Source organism: Coenobita brevimanus, chromosome 101 (assembly GCF_032717465.1).
Source record: "Coenobita brevimanus isolate Jiangsu-jjx chromosome 101, ASM3271746v2, whole genome shotgun sequence".
In the NCBI taxonomy this organism is placed as follows: Eukaryota; Metazoa; Arthropoda; class Malacostraca; order Decapoda; family Coenobitidae; genus Coenobita; species Coenobita brevimanus.
In genome coordinates, this window is record NC_137054.1 from 70,260,634 (window position 1) to 70,287,592 (window position 26,959).

Here is a 26,959-nt window from a genome sequence, read left to right on the forward strand (position 1 = left end):
ACATCACAAACAAAATACAAAATGCCTTCCCTCCATCCTGAACGTACTATAATTCATTTACATTAAGTAAGCTCGTATTTTCGTATTTTTGCAGCTTTTTTCATGTATTTTAGTTAAAAGAAAAAAATACTACGAGCCGGTGAATAAAACCAACACTTGTAGACGAAGAATATAATTACCAAACAGTTTCGGTGGACACTGCCACCATCTTCAGTGGTCAAGATAATGAGAGGGAGTGACATATTGACTATACAAGGGTTCCTTTTTATGCGTGTGTGTGGAAGGGTGGGGTAAAGGTGAGGTGAGGTGGGGTGGGGTAGATTGTAAGCGGGGATTAACCCAAGGGGGATTTTGGGGGGGACATTACCGGACAGGTCAGGTGTAATTCCTATCTGACCTTACCTGTGTCGTAGCAGGAAGGGACATGTCTCTTCCTGCTACGACACAGGTAAGGTCAGATAGGAATTACACCTGACCTGTCCGGTAATGTCCCCCCCAAAATCCCCCTTGGGTTAATCCCCGCTTACAATCTACCCCACCCCACCTCGCCTTTTCCCCACCCTTTCACACACACACAGGCATAAAAAGGAACCCTTGTTAGGTCAGTATGTCACTCCCTCTCATTATCTTGACCACTGAAGATGGTGGCAGTGTCCACCGAAACTGTTTGGTAATTATATTCTTCGTCTCCAAGTGTGGGTTTTATTCACCGTCTTTGATTATCACGCAAGAGTGATTCATCCAGCCAATACTACGAGCTCTGTATCTTTTCATAGCCCTTCTTCGTGACTAGCATCGTATTCTAGTTATCTGTAGTTACAACTGAGCATTCAAGTTGGAGGGATCACAACTTTAAGCAATTACAATAAACAAACAAAAAAAAAAGCAAGTGTCGTCCTCGACCTCTCGTCATCGCAGGAATGCAGCGGTGGCGCCATCTTGTGCGTGGAATGCGTGAAGTGCAGGCTCTTGAGAGGAAGGAGCACGGAGCCACGGGAGACTTAATAATATTCGCTAGTCAGCCAGTCTAGAAGCCTGGGACATTTGCCTGAAATAATAATAATAATAATAATAATAATAATAATAATAGAAATAACAACAAAACCAGTCATATACATAATTCAATATCTTAGTCACTCGATCTGTCCATTCCTCCCCTTCAGTACGAGGACGCATTTCTGTAAGCTATTTTTTCTAACATGGGAGGTTCGATACGTGTGATTAAGCCTATCCATAAGACTCCTAAAGCTGAGTAAATGCCTCTGAAAGTTGCAAAATATAAAATATAAAACGTCTATATGATATAAAAACCTTTGTTCACCTCCGGGACTCGATCTGTGGCGCCTAGAACAAGTGCTGACGTCATGTTTACACTTTGCTACCTTTAGACGATTTCCTGGAGATTAAAGAAACCCTCTCGGGGTGATGGGACAGACACAATAACCCCTTCAGACAGAGAATGACTTAGTTACTTTGTTCTAGGTAACCGGACGATTTTATTCAGCTTAGGAGATCCCCTCGTAGTGAAGGGGTTGATGGTGACACTCTCTAACCCCTCCAGTACGAAATTTCTCTCCAGAGTTGAAGAAAATCGTCTGGAGGAAGAAAGATGAAAATCGAAAAAAGTGTTAATGTGGCGCGGTGTTGCTCCCGTAGTAGGAAAAAGCTACACGTACGATAGCAGGGGCTCTTTTCCCTGGTACGTGCTCTGGCCGTAGCCGGGAGCTGATCTTTCCGACCAGAAGCAACTGAAGGGCGTACAAGGCCGCTCCTTCCCCGCCACATATAGAGACTGTCGGCGCGGTGTTGCTCCTGTAGGGGAGAACAGCAGGAGAGGGATGCACTGGGGCAACTCTCTCTCTGGGGTGTACTAAGGCCGGAGCCTTGGGTCGCCTTACCAACTCGTACACTTTATTAGGCCGTATGTCGGGCTTGCAACGATCATGTACTTGCCGTCCACCCAGATACCGCTGCTCCTGAAGTCATCTCCACCTCTTACTCACACGGCCCCTTCAGACCGAGGCCTGGGTCAAGTGGGAGTAGAGAGGGAGAGGAGTAAAGAGGGAGATAAGAAAAGCAAAGAGAAGTTATGAAATTAAGGTTGCTAGTGAATCAAAAGAAAACCCCAAGGGTTTTTATCAAATGTACCGAACGAAAAATAAAGATAGGATAGGACCACTTAGAACAGAATCAGGTGACATTACCAGTGAAGATAAAGAAATGTGCTCCATCCTAAATAATTATTTCATATCAGTATTCACCAAGGAAAATCTAAGCCTGGTCCCTCAAGCAGCAAATATTTACCATGAGAATACAGAAAATATTCTTAGTAAAATAACCATTAGTTAGGAGGACGTATTGAAAGAAATTAATAAGTTAAAACCTCAAAAATTGCCAGGTCCGGACGATATATATATGCAAAAATTATAAAAGAAACCAAAGAAGAATTATGTCAGCCACTTTTAACGTTATTTAATGACTCTTTAAGTTCAGGAGAAGTTCCAGAGGCGTGGAAAACCGCAAACGTAGTGCCCATCTTTAAAAAGGGTGATAAATCAGCTGCGTCGAATTATCGTCCGATAAAAATAACGTCAATAGTAGGAAAAATGTTAGAGTCAATTTTGGCAAATAAGATTAGAGAACACTTAGAAAGTTTTAATCTTATAAACGAAAGTCAGCACGGATTCAGGCAAGGACGATCCTGCCTCACAAATTTGTTGTCATTCTACTCGGAGGTCTGTGAGGCAGTAGATAGCGATAAAGCTTACGTTGTTATATATCTGGACTTTAGTAAAGTTTTTGATAGGGTCCCACACGAAAGGTTAGTTAGAAAGGTTCGAGCACACGGTATAGACGGCGATATCTTAAAATGGATAGAATCCTGGATGAAAGGACGAAAACAGAGAGTATTAATAAATGGAACTAAGTCGGACTGGGGATTAGTAACTAGCGGTGTACCACAGGGTTCAGTACTCGGTCCCTTATTATTTATCACATATATAAATGATCTAGACTTAGGAGTCAATAGCAGCATCAGCAAATTTGCCGACGATACAAAAATAGGGCGTATCATTAACTCGACTGACGATTGCCATAACTTACAAAATGACCTCGATACATTGTCCAAATGGTCTAAAACTTGGCAAATGAAATTTAACGTTGAAAAATGTAAAGTATTTAACGTAGGCAAGACCATTGGAGATACTAAATACAGCTTAGATAACAAAGAAATTAGCAAATCGGTATGCGAGAGAGATCTAGGAGTTATGATCAGTAACGACCTTAAACCAAGGCAACAGTGTATTAATGCGAGAAATAAAGCAAATAGGGTTCTAGGATTTATTTCGAGAAGCGTGAGCAATAGATCATCTAAAGTAATACTGAAACTTTATCTAGCATTAGTAAGGCCACATTTAGACTACGCAGTACAATTTTGGTGTCCTTACTATAGAATGGATATTAATTCGTTAGAAAATGTACAGAGAAGAATGACTAAAATGATACATGACGTCCGGAACCTGTCATATGAAGACAGACTGAAAAGACTAAGTCTGCATTCGCTAGAGAGGCGTAGAGTAAGGGGAGACTTAATTGAGGTGTTTAAGTGGATGAATGGTATAAATAAGGGAGATATTAGCAAGGTACTTAAAGTGAGCATACAGGATAGAACTAGAAATAATGGTTTCAAACTAGAAAAATTCCGTTTCAGTAAGGAAATAGGTAGAAATTGGTTTGGTAATAGAGTAGTAGACGAATGGAATAAGCTACCTAGTAAAGTAGTTGCTGCCTCTTCCATTGAGAGTTTCAAGCATAGGCTAGATAAGCATATGACAAATAAGGGGTGGATATAGAATAAAGAAAATCTTATAACCAATACTAATTCAAAATATTTTTCTTTTCAGGTTACACTATGATAGTCTCTATTCTCCTTTCACACTTTCCTGTTAAATGTCCACGCCAGTTTTTCTATGCGGCGTGGTGTTCTTTCTGACTTTTTCCTGCCGGCTTCGGCTGGAGGGTTTGGAGGGTGGGGGAGAGCCTTCTTCTTTGCTATCCTTATCTCATTCTAGTAGTTCAGTTACTCTTCTAGGAGCTGCCTAGCATGGGCCAACCGGCCTACTGCAGTTATCCTCTCTTCTTATGTTCTTATGGGGCAGACGAATATGGAGCGAGGGACGATAGGAGAATGGGTCGCGAACGCCAGAAGTACCTGAAAGCAGCATATAGAACGCTACGACGTAAGCATGGTGCTGAGGTTTTGGCACGTGCCCAGCTGGAGTGGAAAAGAGCACAGGGAACTGGGGGACAGCGAGGGCTGGAGAGAATTGCGGAGGAAGGGGAAGATGAAATACAAGAATAAACGAAGTGAATAAAGGAGTGATGAGAAAAGGAGGGTGACTACGTAAGAAGGGTGGCTAGGTGGGAAAAAACACCCAAGATGCACATTAATCATAGCTCTCGAGGATCCAGGGGTCAGAGGCTAATGTACCGGTACTCGAGGTACCCTGGGGGATCTCGGGGGTGGTTGTCATCTGTGAATCCTCACTCATAATGGTGTGCCAGTGCGTAAGAACAAGGGTGTATGCTGGATGTATACGGGGATGGAGTATGGTGTATTAGTGACTCAGTGTGTATGAGAGGTGTTTATAAGCACGCTCATGAGAGAGATGGGGCTAGAGAAGGTTTGGCAGTCAGACAGGACTGTCTTGTGTTCAGCTGGGACAGACGGCCAGAACAGCCACGACCATGGGCTTCGCGGTACTGGTGAGTAGAAGCAGTGAAGAATAGTCTTGCGGGAAAGTAACGCAAAGTATATAAGTGCCGTTAGAGTAAAGTAAAGTACCGGCAGTCTCTACTCGGAAAAACCAGCAATATTATTTGACGCGTATGCTCCAGGTCGTGGCAAATATTAATTAAGTAGTAGAGTTAACTTAGAGTAAGAACTATAACGTTTAAGTGAACCTCTGTCACTCATGGATGGACGTCTAGTCTTTAATAAGTAGACTGAAGCCTTATATGGCTATCAAGTCAAGTACTTACTTGCTGTCAAGTCGTAAATAAGTGATTGAAATTTCCCTTGTGTCGAGATGAGACTCGGGATAATAAGTTAATGTTATAACTGTGTAATTTGTTCTGAAGTAGTGTAAATACTGTGTAGCAGATTGTTAAAAATTAAAGTAAAAATTGTTTCTGTGTTTTGTAACCTTAGTGTGGAACTGTTAATTTCTGGGAACTCAAGGAGGGAGTCTGGAGCAGAAAGGGGTATTTAATATCTTGTTGCCCTAACCTACGAGGTTACAGGTCCCTTCTGGGCTTGTCTCCACACTCTCCGCTGCTACTGTCACACGCTACCAATACTCATTAGTGGCAGCCATTCACCGTACTTGGCGAGACTGAGTACGAAACATACCTCGGGTAAGTAGATATTGGAGGACACGACACGTAGCCTTGGCATCCTGCCCTAGAGGGTGTAACAAATGCCGTCAATACGGTGGGTAGGTTATGGTTGCGCTGGGGAGGGTAGGATAGGTTATGGCAGGGTAGGATAGGGCTGGGTGGTGGTGGGCTGGGTAGTGTAGGGCTGGGTAGGGTAGTGTAGGGCTGGGTAGGGTAGGGTAGGCTGAATCAGGGTAGTGTAGGGTACAGAAGAGTGGTGGGTATAAGTGCCGTTTAGTTCCGTCATATCCAACGCCTATTTCACTCAGTTATACTACACTGTCTCATCAAATTTGGAGCGATCTTCTCTGCGATTTTTGTTCTTCTCCGCTTACAGTCGTTCTATTTTATAAAGGCAGTTTGGGTGGGACGCTCTGGGACTTCACACTGTTAGCTCTGTTGTCACATCGCCGCCGATACACGTGTAATTATTTGTGTTCACCTCTCTCTCTCTCTCTCTCTCTCTCACTCTCCTATTTTAAGCTAGTAACTACTTATAAATGAGTTTTAAACACTCTGTATAGATGTAATTCAATAAAAAAGCCGTAGTATAGTATACATCTCATAAGACTCGTCAGCGTTGCCTTTGAGACGTTGTCAGGTGGTGACACGAGGGACAGCCCTGCGTGAGTGGGTCATACTCGGTCAGTCTCCCGCCATGGAAGCTATTTAAAAAAAAAAAAAAAAAAAAAAGCACCTATAGACTTTTACCTCAGGGGTGGTGTGGAAAAAAAGTCGAAAACAAGAGAAAAAATTAAGAAAATACAATTAGTAGTAGTTAATATATAATATGAGAGAGAGAGAGAGAGAGAGAGAGAGAGAGCGCAAAACTACTCTGGACGGTGAAGCTTGGACTTGCATATCGACGGTTCGAGGTCCTGTTTAAGGAAGGTAGGCAGAGACCTTACGTCACAGTAGGAAGTCAGGAGGCAGTGGAGATGCTGACCACGACTGGTTTTGAGGGTGTGACACTGCAGGTTCCGGAGGAGAGGGAGAGATGCACCAAGGTTATCGTGTTTAGATATCCCATAATACTAGACCCAGAATTCCTCCTGAACGACCCTAGGTTTATCTGGGCCAAGCGACACATGAACAAGGGACAGGAGAAGAACCAAGTGATTGCCCTAATGAAAGGGGACATCCCAAGGCAAGTTTTTATTCCGGGTGCTGGATACAGAAGCTTACGGCCCTACATTGAGGAACCAGCATTTTGCCTTCGCTGCAGCAGGTGGGGACACAGGGCCTGGCGCTGCCAAGAGGACACACGCTGCAGATTCTGCGCTAGGAAGCACGAGTCCAGCGAATGCGGAGAAAAAATCAAGATGGGGACACGTGTCGAACCTCGGTGCTGTAACTGTGGTGGAAACCACAATGCAAGGTCTCCTCTGTGTCCAAAAAGACCAAATTATCTGGCGCGAGGGTCCGAGGGGCAGGAAGAAAGGACAGCAGAGCAGAGGACAAGGGGAGGGAGAGAATCAACGGATGGAGGTGTTGGCCACGTGAAACAGCCCTGCCAGGTCCAGGTTGCACCAGGGAGGCAGGCGTGGGTGGGAAGGCCACACGTGTATGGAGAAGGTGGTGAGGCAGAGTGGCCGCCCCTGGGGAATGCCTCGAGGGGTCCCAGGGACGAGCTGTGTGATGGCGACATAGCCCCACCTGCCAGCAGCGCAGGTCACACCTCACCCCCACATCCTAGTCACGTGGTCACCCCATCCCTCACAACAACACAACCTAACACCAACACTCAGCAGGGAAATGGTGAGTTAATCATATACATAAAAGAACTGGGCAGAAAACTAGAAGCACTAGAAAAGAAAGTTAATAAACATATGAACCCGACAGAAAATGCTGAATACAATAGTGAGAGCACAGACAACATAGTAAACAGCAACAGTGAGAGTGAACACGCCAAAAAGTCTCCAGAGCGTAAAATTGTAATAAGGGGAAAAGAGAAGACGCTCAAAACTCACAAGGTTCTGACCAGTGGTGTTGCAGGTATAGGAAGGGTTTTGGAAACGTGGCAGGATGATGAGAAAAAGTGTAAAGTGTTTAAAGGCTGGCTGGAACTGCATAAACATATGGACAAGTTCTCCAAGGAATTAGAGGAAATATCAAATATGGTATTAAAGACACCTATGGATAATGGGTCCCTGCGAACTTAGGGTAATATCTTGGAACGTGAATGGATTGAAAAATAGAATTACAGACCTTCACTATTATATTTTAAATCACTGTATAGATGTGATACTCCTTCAGGAGACGGGGGATAGGGATGGCAATCTGTTTAAACTCGGTGGATATACAAAGTATCAACTTATGGCGGGTGATGGTATACGGGGTGTATCTACATACGTAAGAAATTCCATTCCATCGGAGCTGTTAGAGTGTCCCCACAGGAGTGAAGGTGTGGAGTTAGTTTCCGTCAAAATTTATCTGAGTGAGGGTGTGCTGAACGTAATTAACCTGTATGTTTCTAAAAATTGCTTTGCCGTTAGCTCTCTGCCTGATCCTGTTTTTAGTGAAGTGACCTTAGTAGCTGGGGACCTTAATGCTCGTCACAAAGATTTGGAGACAGAGGGAAAGACCAATACTAATGGCGTGAGATTTAGACAGTTTATATTAGATTACCCTGAATCCAAAATACTGGGGACACAGGAGGCGACACATATCAAGGGAGGGAGATTAGACTACGCTGAGATTCTAAATGGTCAGGGTCTAGAGGGAAAATGTGAAATTGCACCAGACTTGCTAAGTGATCACTTCTCCCTTGTTATCACTATACCACTGGGAAAACGAAAAATCACACATAGCAGAAAACGATTAACACTACCCAAAGATAAAGTTGATTTCTTTATTGATGGTGTGCGGGAATGGTATAGTGGCTATCATCCGAGCAGTGTAGACCAGTTTTACGAAGACCTAGTTAAGGTTATTAACGAATTACTCAATCATAAAAGGCGCGTGAAGAAAAATTGCTCATACCATGCAGACAAATACTATAACAATAAAGAATTAAAACAAATGTCGCAAATGATGAGACTGGCTCACAGAAAATGGGTGCAAATGGGTAGGGGTGACGCAAGCAAAGCCGCAATGAAGGAACTGGCCCAGATTTGTAGTCAGGCCAAAAGGGAAGTAAGGGGGGAGTATTGGGAACGCTTCACTAACAGGATAGGCAACAGTAAGAGCATAACCGAAATTTGGAAAGAAGTTAACAAAGTAAGAGGGAGAAAAGTGAAAAACGTAGCACACCCACAGCCAGAAAAATTAGCTGAAGACTTAATGAAGTTGTGGGCATCTGCGGCGAGCAGTGAATGCCTGCCACACGACGTGAGGGAGGCATTAGAGGCATGGCAGGACAATAGGAGAAGCTTCATTGTTACTGCGTTAAACACCGAAGACATGACAGGCACAGACATAACCAGGGATGAGCTACTGCGTGCAGTTAAAAATGGAAGGTCTACAGCTCCTGGTGAGGATGGAATTAGGTATGAGATAATTAACTGCCTGGCCAGCATGGAGGACGGCCCGCTGTTAGACTTGTATAATACGAGTCTCAGGGAGGGCAGAATACCGAGAGCATGGAAAAAAGCAATTATCATCCCTATCCCCAAAGCGACTTGAGGAAACAGACCAGTCTCACTAACATCATGCTTTTCAAAAATGATGGAAAGAATCATGTTAGACAGAATAATATTCCTCATAGGTGACATGCTTAGTGTGAATCTGTATGGCTTTATGAAAGGTAAAGGGACAAAAGACGCCGTCATTAAGTGCCTTTCTAGCGATACTGACTACTGCAGGGTATTCATTGACCTCAAGGGTGCATTCGATAAGGCCAATGGAGAAGTAATTTTATATGAATTAGCTAGCTTGGGGGTAAGGGGAAGATTGCTGCACTGGGTGGGGGATTATCTCTTTGGGCGGCGGGCCCAGGTGTGGACCCAAGGGACACTCTCCCGGGAAAAGCATCTAGAGCTTGGTATACCACAGTGAGGAGTCCTAAGCCCATTACTTTTCTATCTTTTAATGAACAAAGTGGCGCGTGAAAACCTGGGTTTCGAGGTCAGTGCAGTAATCTATGCCGACGACATCATGATACAGTCCAAAACTTTTGATGTTACGCAAACTGCACTGAACAGGTTCGGCAACCTGATCAAAAGTCTGGGTCTTGTAATTAACGAGAGTAAGACAAAGTTCCAGTGCCGTGCGTTAGGGGAAAAACATTTAGTAATTAATGGCAAAAACATCGAGAGGGTGAGAATTTACAAGTACCTAGGTATGTATGTCGGCTACACAGCAGACTGTAAAGATGCCGAGATGACCCACATAATAACGCAATGGAAGGCACGATTGCAGCCCTTGAGATCAATGGCCTATAGTGGTGCAGGGGTGGGTGTACCAGTACTAAAAATGATGTACCTCACTACTGTCAGATCGGTATTAGAGTACGCAAGCCCAGTCCTCTCTTGCCTTGGTGAAGGAAGGCTGGAAAAAATTGAAAAAATCCAGAATGCCGCAATGAGAATCATACTTAGCTGCCCAAGGAACACCATGATAGATGTCATGAGACGAGCTAAATTTGCAGAGTGTAAAAAATAGAATTCAGGAAGACAATGTGGCGGCTGCAATAAGACACATGCGGTCAGAAAGCGGACTGGGACTCCGTAACAGCATCAAAGATGTTGTTAACGGAACTAGAACCTTCTGGAGGCAAGGCAAGAATGGCTATGAGAAAGAGCTTGCGAGGAACGTACTCAAATACGAGGTACAAAACTTCTGTGAGGAGATACCGCAGGCACCTAGGCCTCCACCCTGGGAAGAGGAAGAGGTAAAGGTGAGCATATCTGCACTACAGAAAAAGAAAGAATGTTATGCTGTAGGTGTGTTAAGGACACATGCACAAAACCAAATAAATAAACTCTACAATGAAAACACTGCTCACGTCTACTGCGATGGTTCGGTCAGAGAGGATGGCAGAGCAGGGTGTGGGATCGTAATATTAGATAAAGCAGACAGTGCATGTGTACAGAGCGAAATAAATTTTAGAATAAGCAACAACGTGTCTTCCACTCAGGCAGAGCTATATGCAATATTATACGGCCTCAGGGAGATCACAGGAGGTGAAGGAGACGTGTGCTTCTTCGTAGACAGCCGAGGAGCAATGGAGTCCCTTAAGAGCACAGCACCTGCACTGGCAGACGTAGTCTTCCAGTGTAGAGCTGTCCTGCATCAGCTCAAGCAATCGGATAGATTCATATCATTCACATGGATACCATCCCATGTTGGAACACAAGGTAACAAAAGAGCTGATGAACTAGCCAAGAGTGCAGCAGAAAAAGAAGACATAGATGTAGTATGCCAACTAACCTTGAAACAGATTAAAACTATAATAAGAACAAAACAAGGTCAAGAGGAAAATCAGAGAATGGAGCAGCAACACTCTAGTAGTGAAACTATGTATCACTATACTAACGTTGCTCTGAGAACCCACTTCACATATGGAAAATATAGAAATAAGTGGAAAGATTCTGTATGCACTAGACTGAGGTTAGGCTATAAATATCTGTGGCAGCTTGGAGTGGATACGCCAGATCATAAAACGTGCTGCAGACTATGTAATGAACCCAGAGCCCACACCCTGCAACACTATGTACTTCACTGCTCAAAATTAGCACAGTTTAGAAATCCTGCTGTAGACTCAGTGACCGAACAAGTCCTTTGGATGTTTAATAACGATAAAATAGGAAGTATACTGAATTGTAAAAACATCAAACACATACTTAAGTAGACATTGCTATATTGTGATGTAAGAGTAACTGAACAAAATATCTGAGTAGGGTGAAGAGTACATTATGCTCCTATGTAATATCGCAGAGCAGGGTGAAAAGTACATTATGTTCTTATGTTCGTATGTAATATCTCGGAGTAGGGTGAAGAGTAGCTCAGCGTCCTCATCCTTTTGAGGTGATAATGTAATATATAGATATACCTGTATACGTATATGTATGAATAACTGTTTGTCTCAATAAACTGTCTAAATTCTAAAAATACACCCTCTTAGTCAGTCTTTCATTCTCCATTCTCTCCACATGTCCAAACCACCTCAGTGTATTTCTCCTAATCTTCTCAACCACATTCACATCCACCCCACAACGTTCCTCCACTTCTTCATTCGTCAACCTGTCCCTCCATGTCACTCCACATGCTCCTCTCAAGTAACACATTTCCACTGCTCTCACTCTTGACTTGTTCCCCTCTTGCAAGGTCCATGCCTCAATTCCATACGTCAGGGTAGGGATCACAATACTATCATGCAGGGACTTCTTAACTTCCATACTCAACTCCCTATTTCTCATCACTGCTTTCAGTGAACCAATAACCTTCCTTCCCTGCTGTACCCTTTCACGCACTTCATCCCCCAAAGTTCCATCCTTACTCATCACACTACCCAAGTACTTGAATGCACTCACACTCTCCATATCCTCACCATCCAACCTCACTGTACATATTGTGACTTCATTCCTCTCAATCACCATAACTTTACTTTTGTTTACATTAACTTTCAGCTTCCTCCTCCTACACACTGTCCCAAATTCATTCACCAAACCTTGCAACTCCCATTCATCTTCACTCAACAATACTGTATCATCAGCAAACAGCAACACCGGAATCTTCCAAATCTCACCCTCATTCATTAGAGCCACCCCTACATCCACTGCTCTACCTTGCACCTCCTTCACAACCCCATCCATGTATATATTAAACAGCCATGAAGACATCACACAACCCTGTTTCAGTCCCACATTGAGATCAAAGAACTCACTCAGCTCACCATCCACTCGCACCGTAGCCCTACCTCCTTTGTACATACTCTTCACAGCATTCAACAATTTCCTCTCCACCCCACATATTCTTAATACCTTCCACATACCTTGCCTATCTATTCTGTCATAAGCTATCTCCAAGTCCATGAAGGCAGCATACACTTTCTTTCCCTTCTCTAGATACTTCTCCACTAAACATCTTAGAACAATTATCTGATCTACACACCCTTTTCCCTTCCTAAATCCCCCTTGTTCTTCTCCAGCTAGCTCCTCTGTCATATGCCTAACCCTATCAATGAGTATTCTACCATATATTTTACCAGTCACACTAAGAAGGCAAATACCCCTATGGTTACCACATACTTCTCTCTGCCCTTTTCCTTTGTATAAAGGAACAATTATACCTGATTTCCAGTCCTCTGGAACCCTTCCCTCTTCCCAAGCCAATCTACACAACTTCCATATCCATTCCACAACAATCTCACCCCCATACCTCAGCATTTCACCACACACTTCATCAATCCCTGGGGCCTTTCCCATCTTGATCTTCTTCATTGCTTCCACTACTTCCGCCCTACTGATCTCTTCTTCCCTCCTCTCATCTCTTCTTCTCCCAGCCATTCCCCAACCACTTATACTCGCATTGCTCTCATTCTCTACATTCAACAAATCCTCAAAGTGCTCCTTCCATCTCCTCAATTTCTCTCTCTTCTCCACCAACAATCTATTATTCCTATCTTTCACTCCCTTATTATATCTCCTTTCACACTGCCTTACTTTCTTTACCTCCTTCCAAAACAATTTCTTATTCTCCCTCCATTTCCCACTCAGATTCCTCCCAAACTCTTCATCCACTTTCTTCTTACTCCCCTTCACCAGTCCCTCATTCTCGTTCGAGCAGCGGAAGGAGCAGCCATCTCCAGCTCTTTAACTCTACGGAGTTTACATCCCACGTTTCACTTTCGTCAACTCGATTCCTCACTTCCTGCCACCAGCAGCACCACACGACTGTGACTATACACTGTTGGGCAACTGACAGCTGTATATCACAGTCAGGCGGGTTTTCCCGCCTTCCAAACACTCTCCTTTCTGTAACGTTCCCCCCCCACCGTCTCCCCCCACACACATACACACACACACATATCCAATACACCACACTCTATCTCCCCGTCCTTTGCAATCCTTTGCCCACATCGCCGTAGGATTTCCTGCAACCCCATCACTGGCGAACCGAACCCCGCGGGAAGGCCGTTTAGGGCCGCCACAAGGGGGGCCACTAGGTTGGCTGGGGAGCCAGGGGGTTGCAGGAAGGCAAAACGCTGTTAGGGTTAGGTTCCCCTCAGGGGGCAATCAGCGTAGGTGCAAGGGTCCCTCCCCACGACGTCCTTTAGAGGACGGGGGAGGTAAAAACCCGGCGCCTAGGATCGCTGATATAGGTGGGCCTGGGCACTTCCTTTCTCTCTCCCTATCACTATGAAGAAAACGACCAACCAACCCAGAACCCCTCCCCAAGGACAAGGAGGAGGAGGAGGAACCATCCCCAAAACCAAGACAACGAAGCCAAAACCAATGCAATTGAAGACAGGCACAACAACCACAGGCAACATGACTAAACTAGCTGGCCTAAACAAAAGACCAAGAGACCCCAGCCCCAAGGAACATACACCAGAAGCAAAAAAGCAAGTACCTGTGCAACAGGACAACTCGCAGAAGAAAAACCCGCTGACTCCACCCACCGAAAATTCAAGTGAAATGGACACCACTCCACCACCGCCAGAATCTGATCTTACAGAAGCAATCTCCACTTCACCCAGTGACACCAACGACACGGCCCAAGACTGCACAGCACAAATAGATGAGCAAGAGGCAGACAACTCCAATACAGCACCAGATGAAGACGAAAACTTCACCGTCGTCACAAACAAGAAAAAGAACAACAAAACCCAGAAACGAAGCAATGACAGCAGCAATGACTCAGTAGCTCTGCCAGCCCCCCTTAAATCGGGAAACGACAACCCCCCTGCAGCACGACCTCCAAACATCCAACCCAGAAGAACTCCAGCTGTCTCTGTAAAGACTGCCCCACGCCCCACTACAAACCTACCACCCTTCTTGATACCAAAGCAGGAGGCCTTCGCCACAACAATGGACCTAGTCATGCAACTAGAAGAGGAACACTCCAACCTAAAATTCCACACCACAACGAGACGAGACTACAGTATGATCTTAACATCACACGACCAAGACACGTACGAGACCCTGAAGTATTGCAAAACAGTAGCAGGCTACCCTGCAATCATAAAGGAATTAAACCCCGACCTCGCAACACGCAAAGTCATACTGATGGGCTACAACCAATTCCAGCCACTAGAACCAATCCTAAAACACAGCCAGGTGGAAACAGCCACACGCTGCGAAACACGAGGGGAACCGACAAGACAAGTTCTAGTAACACTCAGAGGCACCATTCCCCAGACTCTAGACCTGGGAAACTGGGGAACCTACTACCTCCGCCCATATTCCCCGGAACCACCAAGATGTTACAATTGCCAGAAGTTTGGACATCATCAATCGACATGCACACGCCCACCAACCTGCGCAATGTGCAGCCAACAACATCCAACAGAGCAGTGCCTCACCAGGTTCAAAACCAAACAGCCAATAAACTCCAAATGCCCAAATTGCGGACGCAACCACCATGCCTGGAACAGATCCTGCCCAGCAAGGATAGACAGAGTACTAAAAAGCATGGAAGGACAAGCCAAGTGGGTGCAGGAAAGACTCAAAGTCTCTCCAGCACCCCTAGGCACCTTCGTCTGAGGCACACAGAACAGACAATCCCAACCCCCACCCAACCCCACCTCAACAGCAGAGTACCCCCCACTCCCCAGAAGCAGCAACGCCACCACCACCAACTTCAAAACAAGCCTACCTGCCACGCAACAAACACCCCCATCACCCACCCAAGCAACCTCAACACCAATTTTGACTACGACTGCAACACAAACACAGTCGACAGAGGCAACCCAAACGCCACAGCCACAACACACCACAGTGGACACAGAAACACTCCGCACCATATGCCGGGAGATAGCACTGGGAGTACTACAGATTGTCTCAGACCAACTAGGCCGCCAACTAGACCCCAGACTAGTAACCCCAGCGATAAACAAGCTAATCAACACTCACACAACACAACACAGCCCCAACTTACTCACCCCAAGCAGCCAGCCAGACAACCCACCTCTACCAACCGCCTCACAGGTCAACCCAACACACCAACCACCGCTGCAACCAACTCCATACCCCTACAAACCCCCACAACCCCGAGAACAAGTAGACAAACCACTCCACTCCACATCAATGGACGCCAGGCACACGCAGAGAACTCGCTCACGATCACCACTAAAAGCCATGGACATAACCCAAGCAACGAGCGAAACAACACGCAACCTACCCCCAGATCACATAACAACCTAGATACACGAATGTCCTGGGACTTACTCAACAGCATAACCCCAATACCAACAACATCAAGTTCCTCCAGTGGAATATCTGCGGGATCAGGGGTAAACAAGCAGAACTCGAGGAAGCAGTCCACACAGACAAAACAGATGTCGTCATACTACAAGAAACCCTCCTGCCCCAAAACCGAAACTGCAGATTGAGAGGCTTCACCCCCCTCTTCCTCCCCTCAGCACGTAACGGGCCCTAAGGCCTCGCAATATTTATAAGAAACCACATACCCACAACACCCATAGTACCCATGCCACATTGTGGTGACGGGGTAGAGGCACAGGGAATTTCCATATCACTGCAGAACTGCAATCTCCACATCTACAACGTATACCGCAAGCATAACGCAGACCTTGACCTCACAGAACTCGTTGCTAATGCAGACACCCAGCCAACACTCATAGTAGGAGATATGAACGCCCATCACCCCCTCCTCGGCTCCCCTAGCAACACCAACCAAGCAGGGAGACACACTGCAGAACTCCTGAACGAAACTAACACAGTCACCCTTCTAAATAAAGCCGACACCCCAACCCATATACAAGGAGGTCGCCTAGACCTCGCATTCATATCAACCAATCTGGCTCCCCTAACCCAGTGGAACACCCACCCAATTCTAATGTCTGACCACCATGCCATATCAATAAAAGCTAATTTACCCCCTCTACCCAAACCACCAGGCCCACCCCCACGGTTCAGTACAAAAAAAGCTAACTGGCAACTATACACAGATACTCTGGAACAACTCACAGCCTCACTGCAACACTCACTTGATCTCCAAGCACATGAAAAACAAATAACAAACGCCGCACTAGCTGCCATCCCTAAAACAACACACAAAAGACTCAACCACAAGGACTGGTGGTTTTACAACGATAGAGTCAAGGAACTAAACCACAGACAAAACCAAGCAAAGAAAATGTACAAGAAAAACAGAACCCCTGAAGGACTGCAACACTTACGAACGACAGTCCGACTGGTAAGAGAAGAAAAGAACAAAATCAAGGAAAAAAAGTGGTTAGAGTGGTGCAGTTCCCTTAATGCAAGCAGCAGCACTGGGGCATTATGGAAAAAACTCAGAGCAGTGTCAGGATCAACCCCCAACAGACCCACATCCCACCCCAACCCACAAGAAGAAGCTGAAAGAATAGCACTAAACTTTGCAAGCAACACTTCCCCAAGACATCTCCCAGATGCCACAAGACGGCGCCAGGAATTACTGCATAATGAAAGAAGACACCTAATTAACAGGGAGAAGCAAAAAGAGCATCCAGCCGACTGCCCATTCACAATGAACGAACTTGAAAATGCACTGAAAACAAGCCATGACACTGCCCCTGGTAAGGATGGCATCACTTACTATATGATAAGACACGCAGGCCCCATTGCAAAAGCCGCCATACTGAACCTAATTAACCATTCCTGGGAAGCAGGACAACTCCCAACAACTTGGAAACAGGCACTCATCACCCCCGTGCCAAAACCCAAAAACCCAGGCTCATACAGGCCCATCTCTCTACTAAGCTGTCTCAGCAAAACAGCCGAAAGAATGATTTTACGACGACTACAGTGGTGCACACCCACACCCCACGATCATATATTCGCCTACACCAGCGGCAGGGGAACGAGCGAATGCCTCGCAACACTACTCACCGAATTGAGAGGAAGGAGGGGGCTAGCTATTTTTATAGACTTAGAGAAGGCTTTCGAACTAGCCTGCCCCGAATCAATACTAGATGCCCTAGCCCGCAAAGGAATAGGAGGCAAGCTCCTACAGTGGATAGAAAACTTCTTCACAAACAGAGAAGCGATGGTGCATTTCCACGGCACCACATCATCACTCCACAAACACACAAACGGCACCCCTCAGGGAAGTATAATCAGCCCCACCCTCTTTAACACACTAATTGAACGCCTCCTAGAAATAAACCTAGGCCCCAACGTCAAATTATTCACTTACGCAGACGACCTAGCAATCATCATAAACAAGGGCCCCTATCACACTAAAGCCCAAACCGCCTTGACACGCTTAAATTCCGCCTGCAAAAACCTTGGCTTTAAAATAAACATAAACAAAACCAAAGCACTCCCCTTCGGTATGAACACACCACAACAACAACTATACCTCGATACCACACCTATCGACTACGTCACCACCCACATGTACCTAGGAGTCTGGCTAGATACCAACCTCAGATTCAGACAAGAAATAAGCTACCTCAGGGAAAGAACAAAAATAAGAACAAACGCACACAGAGCGTTAGCTGGCAGAGGAATGGGAGCAACACATCGAGTACTAAGACTCTTCTACATCCAAGCTATCCGTTCCCTAGTAGACTACGCCGCCCCTGCACTAATAACCATAGAATCACAACTAACAGAAAAGTTAGAGGTAATCCAGAATAATGCACTACGTGCGATAACAAACGCCCCACCTTGGACTTGTCTCGTCAACCTACGCATGGAATGCGGTATCGAATCATTACAAAACAGAATACAAGCACGAGTAGTATGCATAGCTGCTAAGCTAGCTCACAGTGCTTCAGACCTTACCCCTATAAAACAAATCAAAGCAGAACTGATCAGACACCCCACTCTCCTAAATAAAAGCTGGACACACTGCACAATTCGGGCCATTAGGAAATACAACGCCACAAACAAAATCACACAACAGCCCGACACCCCGATACCGGAATATAAAGAACCTTCCCCATGGACCCCCCCACCATACAGACTCCTCACCCCAAAAATCACAGGGAAAAAAACCACACTCCCACAAACTACTACGCCAAGAAGCGCTAGAAAGAATTGCGACAATCACAGACCGAAACACAGTAAACTACTATACAGATGGTTCTGTAGAACAACCGAAAGCTGCAGCTGCATTCATCAGTAATGAAAAAGAATGTGCTGCAAGAATCTCTGACGGAGCATCCACCCTGCAAGCAGAACTAGTAGCCATTGCGGAGGTGCTGTCAGACGCTAACACAACAAATACACAGACGCACATAAACATACACACAGACTCTCTCTCCGCCATACAAACACTACGCAAACATAAACACCGCAACAACAGACGCATCATCTCCACAATAAACAACACAGCACACAACATTGCACAATCAGGCAGAACAATCACGATACACTGGATCCCCAGCCATGTAAACATACACGGCAACGAACGAGCAGACCGTGCAGCCAAACACGCCCTTACGCACCCACAGATAGATATACACATACCACCGACCATAACACAAACAAAACACGACATAAAAACGATAACACCCACTCTCACAAAACAAGAACATGAATACCATGTCAACCAAGGCTCCACTTCCGCCATCTGGTACGCCAGTGCAACAAAATATAAACAAATACCGCTACCCACACATACACCCAACAGACTTCTCACCTACATACACCGCCTCCGCCTCGGCTACTTATCACGCGATCTAGTAATCAATAACATCAGAAACGCAATCTGCAGCTACTGCAAAACAGACGCCCCCTTCCCCCTGTTACACTACATAATTAAATGCAGAGCAACAGCCACCATCAGAGGTGGCGCCGCTTACCCAGACCCCGATATAACACCCACCTCCCCTCTCGCCACACCTGTTCAATCACTAAGCAACATAGCCACATCCATCATCCATAACGCCACATCCAACACCCCGCATCTTTTAATCAACCTAGTTAAGTCAAAACCCCCTCCGATGTAACTACTAAACGAACATTACCGTACTGGGCTACGAGGTGGCCCAGCCCCCCCCACCTTCTCTAACAGGGGGGGGGGGAAATCAATTACTACTACTACCAGTCTCTTCACCTCCCTTCTCCTGCTCACATATATCTCTCTCTTCTCTCTCTCATCTTCTCCCCTACCTCTCCTCGCTAACCATTCACTATATGCCTTCTTCTTTTGTTCCACGGCTCGTTTCACCTCATCATTCCACCATGCTGTCCCTTGCACATCCTTGCATCTCCTCCTCACTCCACAAACCACCTCACACGCTGCGCCTATCTCTTCCGTGAATATCTTACTGTAGGTCTTCCACCCCTTCCATCTGCTCTAGCTCATACCTTCCCAATCTTTCTTCCACTATACTCTTATACTCTGCCATTTTCTCACTATCTTGCAAATTCTCCACTCTTCTCACAGGAGCTATTTCCTCCTGTCTTCCCCTTCGTCTCCTTAACCATTTTCTTTGCATCTTTATCTTGACCATCACTAAGTGATGGTCCGAGACTCCATTCCCCCACCCTCTCCACACTCTTGCATCCAACACTTGTCTTTTCATTCGCTCATCGACACACACATAGTCAATCATTGCCTTTCGTGCAACAAGTTCACCATCCATCCTCCTCATTACTCTCCATGTATACCGGTGGATCATCTTATGCCGAAAGTAGGTGTTGGCTATTGTCAACCCCTTACCAACACAGATGTCCACCAAAGCACTACCATTCCCATCTACTTCAGCTGGCACACCCCACTGACCAACCACTCCATCCATTCGTACATTCCCAACTTTGCCATTCACGTCTCCAATCAAAAGCACTCTCTCGCTCCTCTCAGATTTGTCCATACATGTATCTACTCTCGCCCAAAACTCATCTTTCACTCTTGCCACTCGGTCCTCTGTCGGAGCATACACACATACAATCGCCCACGCTTGTATACCTACTTTCATCCTCACCCATACAATCCTTGCACCCACCGTTCCATACTCTCTTATATTTTCCTTCCACTTCTTGCTTATCATCAGACATACTCCCTCTCTTGCCCGCTCATTCTCACCGATAGATAAGTTTATTAATATTAGCAGTGAGAAATGAAAAGTGTGAACGTCAGGGGTAAGGGTGCTTGAGGCAGACCGAAAAAGACCTGGGACGAGATCAAATAAGTGTGACTTCAGAGATAAGGGAATGAACAGGGAGGATGCCAGAGATCGAGCAGCGTGGAGAGCCGCCATTAGGTGACCAAGGCTGACAGTTACAAGCACGTTGGATCTTTTATAAACTATCTCTATCTGTCTATCTATAGCCCGACGCCCTAATCCCGCAAAGGGTGGCCGCAGACAAAACGCCTCCAAGTCGCTTTGTCACTCATCATTTGACTACCCTCTCCCCAACTCACCCCCCCCTCCCTCATATACCTCTCAACTCCATCCCTCCACCTCATCCTCGGTCTACCCCTCCCTCTCCCTCCCTCCACCTCATCCTCGGTCTACCCCTCCCTCTCCCTCCCTCCACCTCACCTACATACACCCTCTTAGTCAGTCTTTCATTCTCCATTCTCTCCACATGTTCAAACCACCTCAGTGTATTTCTCCTAATCTTCTCAAACACATCCACCTCCACCCCACAACGTTCCTTCACTTCTTCATTCTTCAACCTGTCCTTCCATGTCATTCCACACGCTCCTCTCAAGTAACTCATTTCCACTGCTCTCACTCTTGACTTGTTCCCCTCTTGCAAGGTCCACGCCTCGCTTCCATACGTCAGGGTAGGGATCACAATACTATCATGCAGGGACTTCTTAACTTCCATACTCAACTCCCTATTTCTCATCACTGCTTTCAGTGAACCAACAACCTTCCTTCCCTGCTGTACCCTTTTACGCACTTCATCCCCCAAAGGTCCATCCTTACTCATCACACTACCCAAGTACTTGAATGCACTCACATTCTCCATATCCTCACCATCCAACCTCACTGTACATATTGTGACTTCATTCCTCTCAAACACCATAACTTTACTTTTGTTTACATTAACTTTCAGGTTCCCCCTCCTACACACTGTCCCAAATTCATTCACCAAACCTTGCAACTCCCATTCATCTTCACTCAACAATACTGTATCATCAGCAAACAGCAACACCGGAATCTTCCAAATCTCACCCTCATTCATTAGAGCCACCCCCACATCCACTGCCCTACCTTGCACCTCCTTTACAACCCCATCCATGTATATATTAAACAGCCATGGAGACATCAAACAACCCTGTTTCAGTCCCACATTGAGATAAAAAAATTCACTCAGCTCACCATCCACTTGCACCGTAGCCCTAGCTCCTTCGTACATACTCTTCACAGCATTCAACAATTTCCCATCCACTCCATATATTCTTAATACCTTCCACATACCTTGCCTATTTATTCTGTCATAAGCTATCTCCAAGTCCATGAAGGCAGCATACACTTTCTTTCCCTTCTCTAGACACTTCTCCACTAAACATCTTAGAACAAATATCTGATCTACACACCCTTTTCCCTTCCTAAATCCCCCTTGTTCTTCTCCAACTAGCTCCTCTGTCATATGCCTAACCCTATCAATGAGTATTCTACCATATATTTTACCAGTCACACTAAGAAGGCAAATACCCCTATGGTTACCACATACTTCTCTCTGCCCTTTTCCTTTGTATAAAGGAACAATTATACCTGATTTCCAGTCCTCTGGAACCCTTCCCTCTTCCCAAGCCAATCTACACAACTTCCATATCCATTCCACAACAATCTCACCCCCATACCTCAGCATTTCACCACACATTTCATCAATCCCTGGGGCCTTTCCCATCTTGATCTTCTTCATTGCTTCCACTACTTCCGCCCTACTGATCTCTTCCTCCCTCCTCTCATCTCTCCTTCTCCCAGCCATTCCCCAACCACTTATACTCGCACTGTTGTCACCCTCTACATTCAACAAATCCTCAAAGTGCTCCTTCCATCTCCTCACTGTAGTGGAAGGGTTAATGTAATGTGTGTGTGTGTGTGTGTGTGTGTGTGTGTGTGTGTGTGTGTGTGTGTGTGTGTGTGTGTGTGTGTGTGTGTGTGTGTGTGTGTGTGTGTGTGTGTGTGTGTGTGTGTGTGTGTGTGTGTGTGTGTGTGTGTGTGTGTGTGTGTGTGTGTGTGTGTGTGTGTGTGTGTGAGAGAGAGAGAAAGAGAGAGGTGGGGGAGTTGATGAAATGATGTGGAAAAATACTACGTGTCTTGTAATCACTCACCTGCATTGCCAAAATTCTGGTGTGCATCTCCTCCTGCCTTCGACCTCCATTTTTCTAACGCTGTGTGTCCAGGTACAGCATGGTCTTGACGTTGGCTTGCTTTTTTGACTATCTTGCGTTGGTGTTCAGCCTTTGGTTCCTTCTCTCTGAAAAATGAAATAGTGTTAGTATATTGTATTGCTAGCACTTACTGTTAGGAATTTGGCGGAGAGGAACACGCAGAGAACATCAGGAAAATGGTAATGAAAATAAAAAAAATAAGAAAACTGTATAAATAAATGAGGGAAACCTGTCATAGAGGTATCCAGGAAAAATGGCCTTGGGTTCATTCTTCCTTGCATGAAAAAAAAAAAAAAACAAATAATACGGACTCCTTCAATACTTCGTCTTAATTTAGTCCTTAATCTTAAAACTATGAGACCAAAGGAGAATTAAAGACCTCAGTTTTTGACGGTCACTAATGTAAGACTAGCAGGGATCAGATTTATTAGCCTGCATGCCACATTTTGAGTTCCTAATTAAGATATCATACAGGTAAAATCAACACATCAGTCTATCTATCTATCTATATACCTAGGCTGCTTCCCCCAAGGAAAGGGAGGTAGCCGAGACAGGACGACACACTCCCCATTTACTCATCCATCAGTACAGGTGCATAATATCAGTGATGGTTTTATGTGAAAATTCTTTACTTATTCAACATCATGACACCTTCTTCTTCTTCTTCTTCTTCTTATTATTATTATTATTATTATTTAACTGGTACAACCTGATGATTATAATTGGGTCAGGTGTGAACTATGCAGGTAACTGGGTTGTCAACATTCTCCTCTACTCCTGCCAGCGTCTAAAGATTTCTCCTGAGATGGGTGAAGCTCTACTGAAGGGAAGAGGCTGTGTGTGTGTGTGTGTGTGTGTGTGTGTGTGTGTGTGTGTGTGTGTGTGTGTGTGTGTGTGTGTGTGTGTGTGTGTGTGTGTGTGTGTGTGTGTGTGTGTGTGTGTGTGTGTGTGTGTGTGTGTGTGTGTGTGTGTGTGTGTGTGTGTGTGTGTGTGTGTGTGTGTGTGTGTGTGTGTGTGTGTGTGTGTGTGTGTGTGTGTGTGTGTGTGTGTGTGTGTGTGTGTGTGTGTGTGTGTGTGTGTGTGTGTGTGTGTGTGTGTGTGTGTGTGTGTGTGTGTGTGTGTGTGTGTGTGTGTGTGTGTGTGTGTGTGTGTGTGTGTGTGTGTGTGTGTGTGTGTGTGTGTGTGTGTGTGTGTGTGTGTGTGTGTGTGTGTGTGTGTGTGTGTGTGTGTGTGTGTGTGTGTGTGTGTGTGTGTGTGTGTGTGTGTGTGTGTGTGTGTGTGTGTGTGTGTGTGTGTGTGTGTGTGTGTGTGTGTGTGTGTGTGTGTGTGTGTGTGTGTGTGTGTGTGTGTGTGTGTGTGTAGGAAGGTGTGCCTGTGTATGGAGGTGTGGCTGTGTGTCTCTTAGGATAATATTACACAAACCATCCCCATAACGTGGTGTCTAAATATGTATATCAACATTTCGTAAAGCCTCTTATTTCCTAAGTACAGAATCACCCACTGTCTATCAATAAAGATAATATATACTTACATATATTCACACCATATTACTTCTACCAATGACATACACACACTCTGACGCATAAACATAACCAATACTTTACAATATTTCCACTTTCACAAACATCACACTCCCTACACACCCATCTCATTCCCAGATGTACTTTGCCAGCATGTGGTAGTTAATTCTGCCTTTCACTCCCCCTCATATTTCTCCACTTTCATATGCATCATCCCTCCTACGGACACCCATCTCCCACTGGCACCTCGTCAGCACGGAAGTTAATTCTGGCTATCACTCTCCCTCCGACTGTAAGGTCCGACCCTACACTGAACGTAGCATAGATTAATAAAGATATATATTCAAGGAAAAACTCCAGGATTATGTTAAGCTGAGAGAAGACTTTACAGAGCAACAGAAAAGAAAAATAATTTGACTCGCCACTATGGATGTATTTATATCTCGGTGCTCTTTCTTATATCTAAAACTAATCTCTGGAGGGGTGACCACAAACAAACCGCCTCCATGTTACCCTGTCATGCATCATCAGGCTGCCTCTCCTTCAACTCACACCAGTATCGTTCATATACCTCTCCACCGCATCCCTCCACCTCATTATTCTCGGTCTCTCACTACTCGTCTCTCCACCTAACTCACATACACTCTCTTATACTCCTTTCTCTCTAACTTGTCCTAATATTACTGTCTCTGTCTTCAGTTCTGTGCTGTAGCAATACGAATACCAGAATATGACGCGTAAAATAAATAAATAAATAACAAGCATCATGGTAGGAAGAAGAAGAACAATAGGAACCTAGTGCCAAAATCCAGCACAAAGCCGGATCATCGGCTACAAGTTGTGTACATTGGGTGGGTCAGGAACACAGACACGGCGTCATGTAGGAAATGGGTCAATGGAAGAAGTATATCATATCACACATGGAACTACTGAGGTAAGGAATAGAATTAGATGTCAGAAAGAAGACCAATAGAGGTAAGAAAGGACATGATATTACGGAAGGAAAAATATGGTGATTCTCGGAGAAAGTCTGCAAGAAGAGGGGTACGTTGGATGCGAGACAAAAAAGGAAATGCAACACGTCGCTGTATAGTGTAAAGAGGACAATCAAGGAAAATATGCCGTATGGAAAGAATGGTATTGCACCGAGTACAAAGGGGAGGGCGACCACCAGACATCAAATAAGAGTGGGTAAGTCTAGTATGGCCGATTCTGAGACGAGCTAAAGCAGTCTCCCACCTCCTGTTACGGTGGCAGGGGGTCGACCAGGGGGAGACAGAAGGTTTAACAACACGCAGTTTATTATTAGTGATAGAGTCCCAACAAGACTGCCACCGGTGTTGAAGGAAGGAAGATAGTGCAGGAAGAAGATCAGAAACTGGAATGAGGAAGGAAGGAGAGACATCCCTGCTAACTGCCATGCGAGCCAACTGATCAGCATGTTCATTGCCCGCGATACCCACATGTCCTGGGACCCAACAGAACTGGACTGTTTTACGACGAGAGGAGATACGGAACAACCATTCCAAGATACGAAGGACTAATGGATGAGAGGCAGAAGGTGACTGGAGAAGGGATAGAGCACTATATGAATCAGAGAATATCACAAATGAGGAAGAGGATGCACGGTAAATATACCGTAATGCAAACAAAAGGGCATATAACTCTGCTGTTAGAACACTTGTATAAGCAGGAAGGCTAAAATGATAAGAAGTGTTAGGAAAGAGAATCGCAAATCCAACACCTGCAGGGGTTTTTGAACCATCAGTGTATATAGGTATTGCAGAGGAATGGTGGGAGAGATGATCAGAAAACCAGGAACGGAGAATGAAGGAAGGAGAATTGGACTTGGAATAAGGGAAAATGGAAGGGCAAACATGGGGTCGCGGAAGTAGCCACGGAGGAAAAAGACATGTGCGGAAAGAGAAAACATTACAAATTGTAAGGGAGGAGTATGAGAGGAAAGTACGAGCTCGAACTGCAAAAGGTGGCTTGGTCCTAGGAGAAGAAAACCTGTCTAAGTCAAGACCGGTGGGAAAGAGAGAAGGGGTACGAGGAAAACAGTGCAACTTAGCATAGGCACGAAGAGAAAGTAGAGCACGACGGCGGAAGAGTGATGGAACTCCTGATTCAGCATACAGACTCTCAACTGGGGAGGACTTAAAGGCACCAAGAGCCAGACGTAAACCGTGATGATGTACAGAATCGAGTTGTTGGAGGACGGTGTCTGAAGCAGAAGAATAAACTTGGCAACCGTAATCAAGTTTGGAGAGAACGAGAACAATATGGAGGCGAAGAAGAGCAGTCCGATCAGCACCCCACGACACATGAGACAAAGTTTGTAAGAGACGGAGGCGTTGCAAGGCTGAGGTTTTCAAAGAGGTATTATGATCTTTCCAAGTAAGACGAGAGTCAAAAAGAAGGCCAAGAAAGGAAGCGGAGGTTTTGTATGGGAGAGGAGTACCATAAAGAAAAAGAGGTGGTTGAGAAATATGATGAGAGCGAGTAAAAGTAATAGCATGAGACTTAAGAGGAGAGAACCGAAAGCCATGAGAAGTGGCCCATTCTGAGGCAGCAGAAACTGCACGTTG

General features: G+C 45.3%; 2 protein-coding genes and 1 long non-coding RNA gene across 3 annotated transcripts in view; 2 read left to right on the top strand and 1 right to left on the bottom strand.

Moving 5' to 3' along the window:
* Positions 1-597: 597 nt before the first annotated feature.
* Positions 598-26,959, bottom strand: part of LOC145415079 (uncharacterized) — a 97,585-nt gene continuing 71,223 nt past the window's right edge. The window contains exons 3-4 of the long non-coding RNA XR_013899991.1: positions 22,789-22,934; positions 598-1,048 (exon numbers count right to left, since the gene is read on the bottom strand). This is a non-coding gene — a long non-coding RNA (uncharacterized LOC145415079). The remainder of the gene's footprint in view (positions 1,049-22,788; positions 22,935-26,959) is intronic.
* On the top strand, positions 7,753-9,060 carry LOC145415077 (uncharacterized). The gene has a single exon (XM_080284491.1). The coding sequence runs from the start codon at positions 7,753-7,755 to the stop codon at positions 9,058-9,060; it is 1,308 nt and encodes a 435-aa protein (XP_080140617.1).
* Positions 16,030-18,734, top strand: LOC145415078 (uncharacterized). The gene is made up of 2 exons (XM_080284492.1): positions 16,030-18,171; positions 18,642-18,734. Exons 1-2 carry the CDS (start codon positions 16,030-16,032, stop codon positions 18,732-18,734), a joined length of 2,235 nt encoding a protein of 744 aa, XP_080140618.1.

Coding starts and splice junctions, on each gene's coding strand:
- LOC145415077 (XM_080284491.1), top strand. CDS start 7,753: ATGGCGGGTGATGGTATACGGGGTGTATCTACATACGTAAGAAATTCC.
- LOC145415078 (XM_080284492.1), top strand. CDS start 16,030: ATGCCACATTGTGGTGACGGGGTAGAGGCACAGGGAATTTCCATATCA. Junction 18,172..18,641: donor AACTAACAGAAAAGTTAGAG/GTAATCCAGAAT, acceptor ATGGTTCTGTAG/AACAACCGAAAGCTGCAGCT.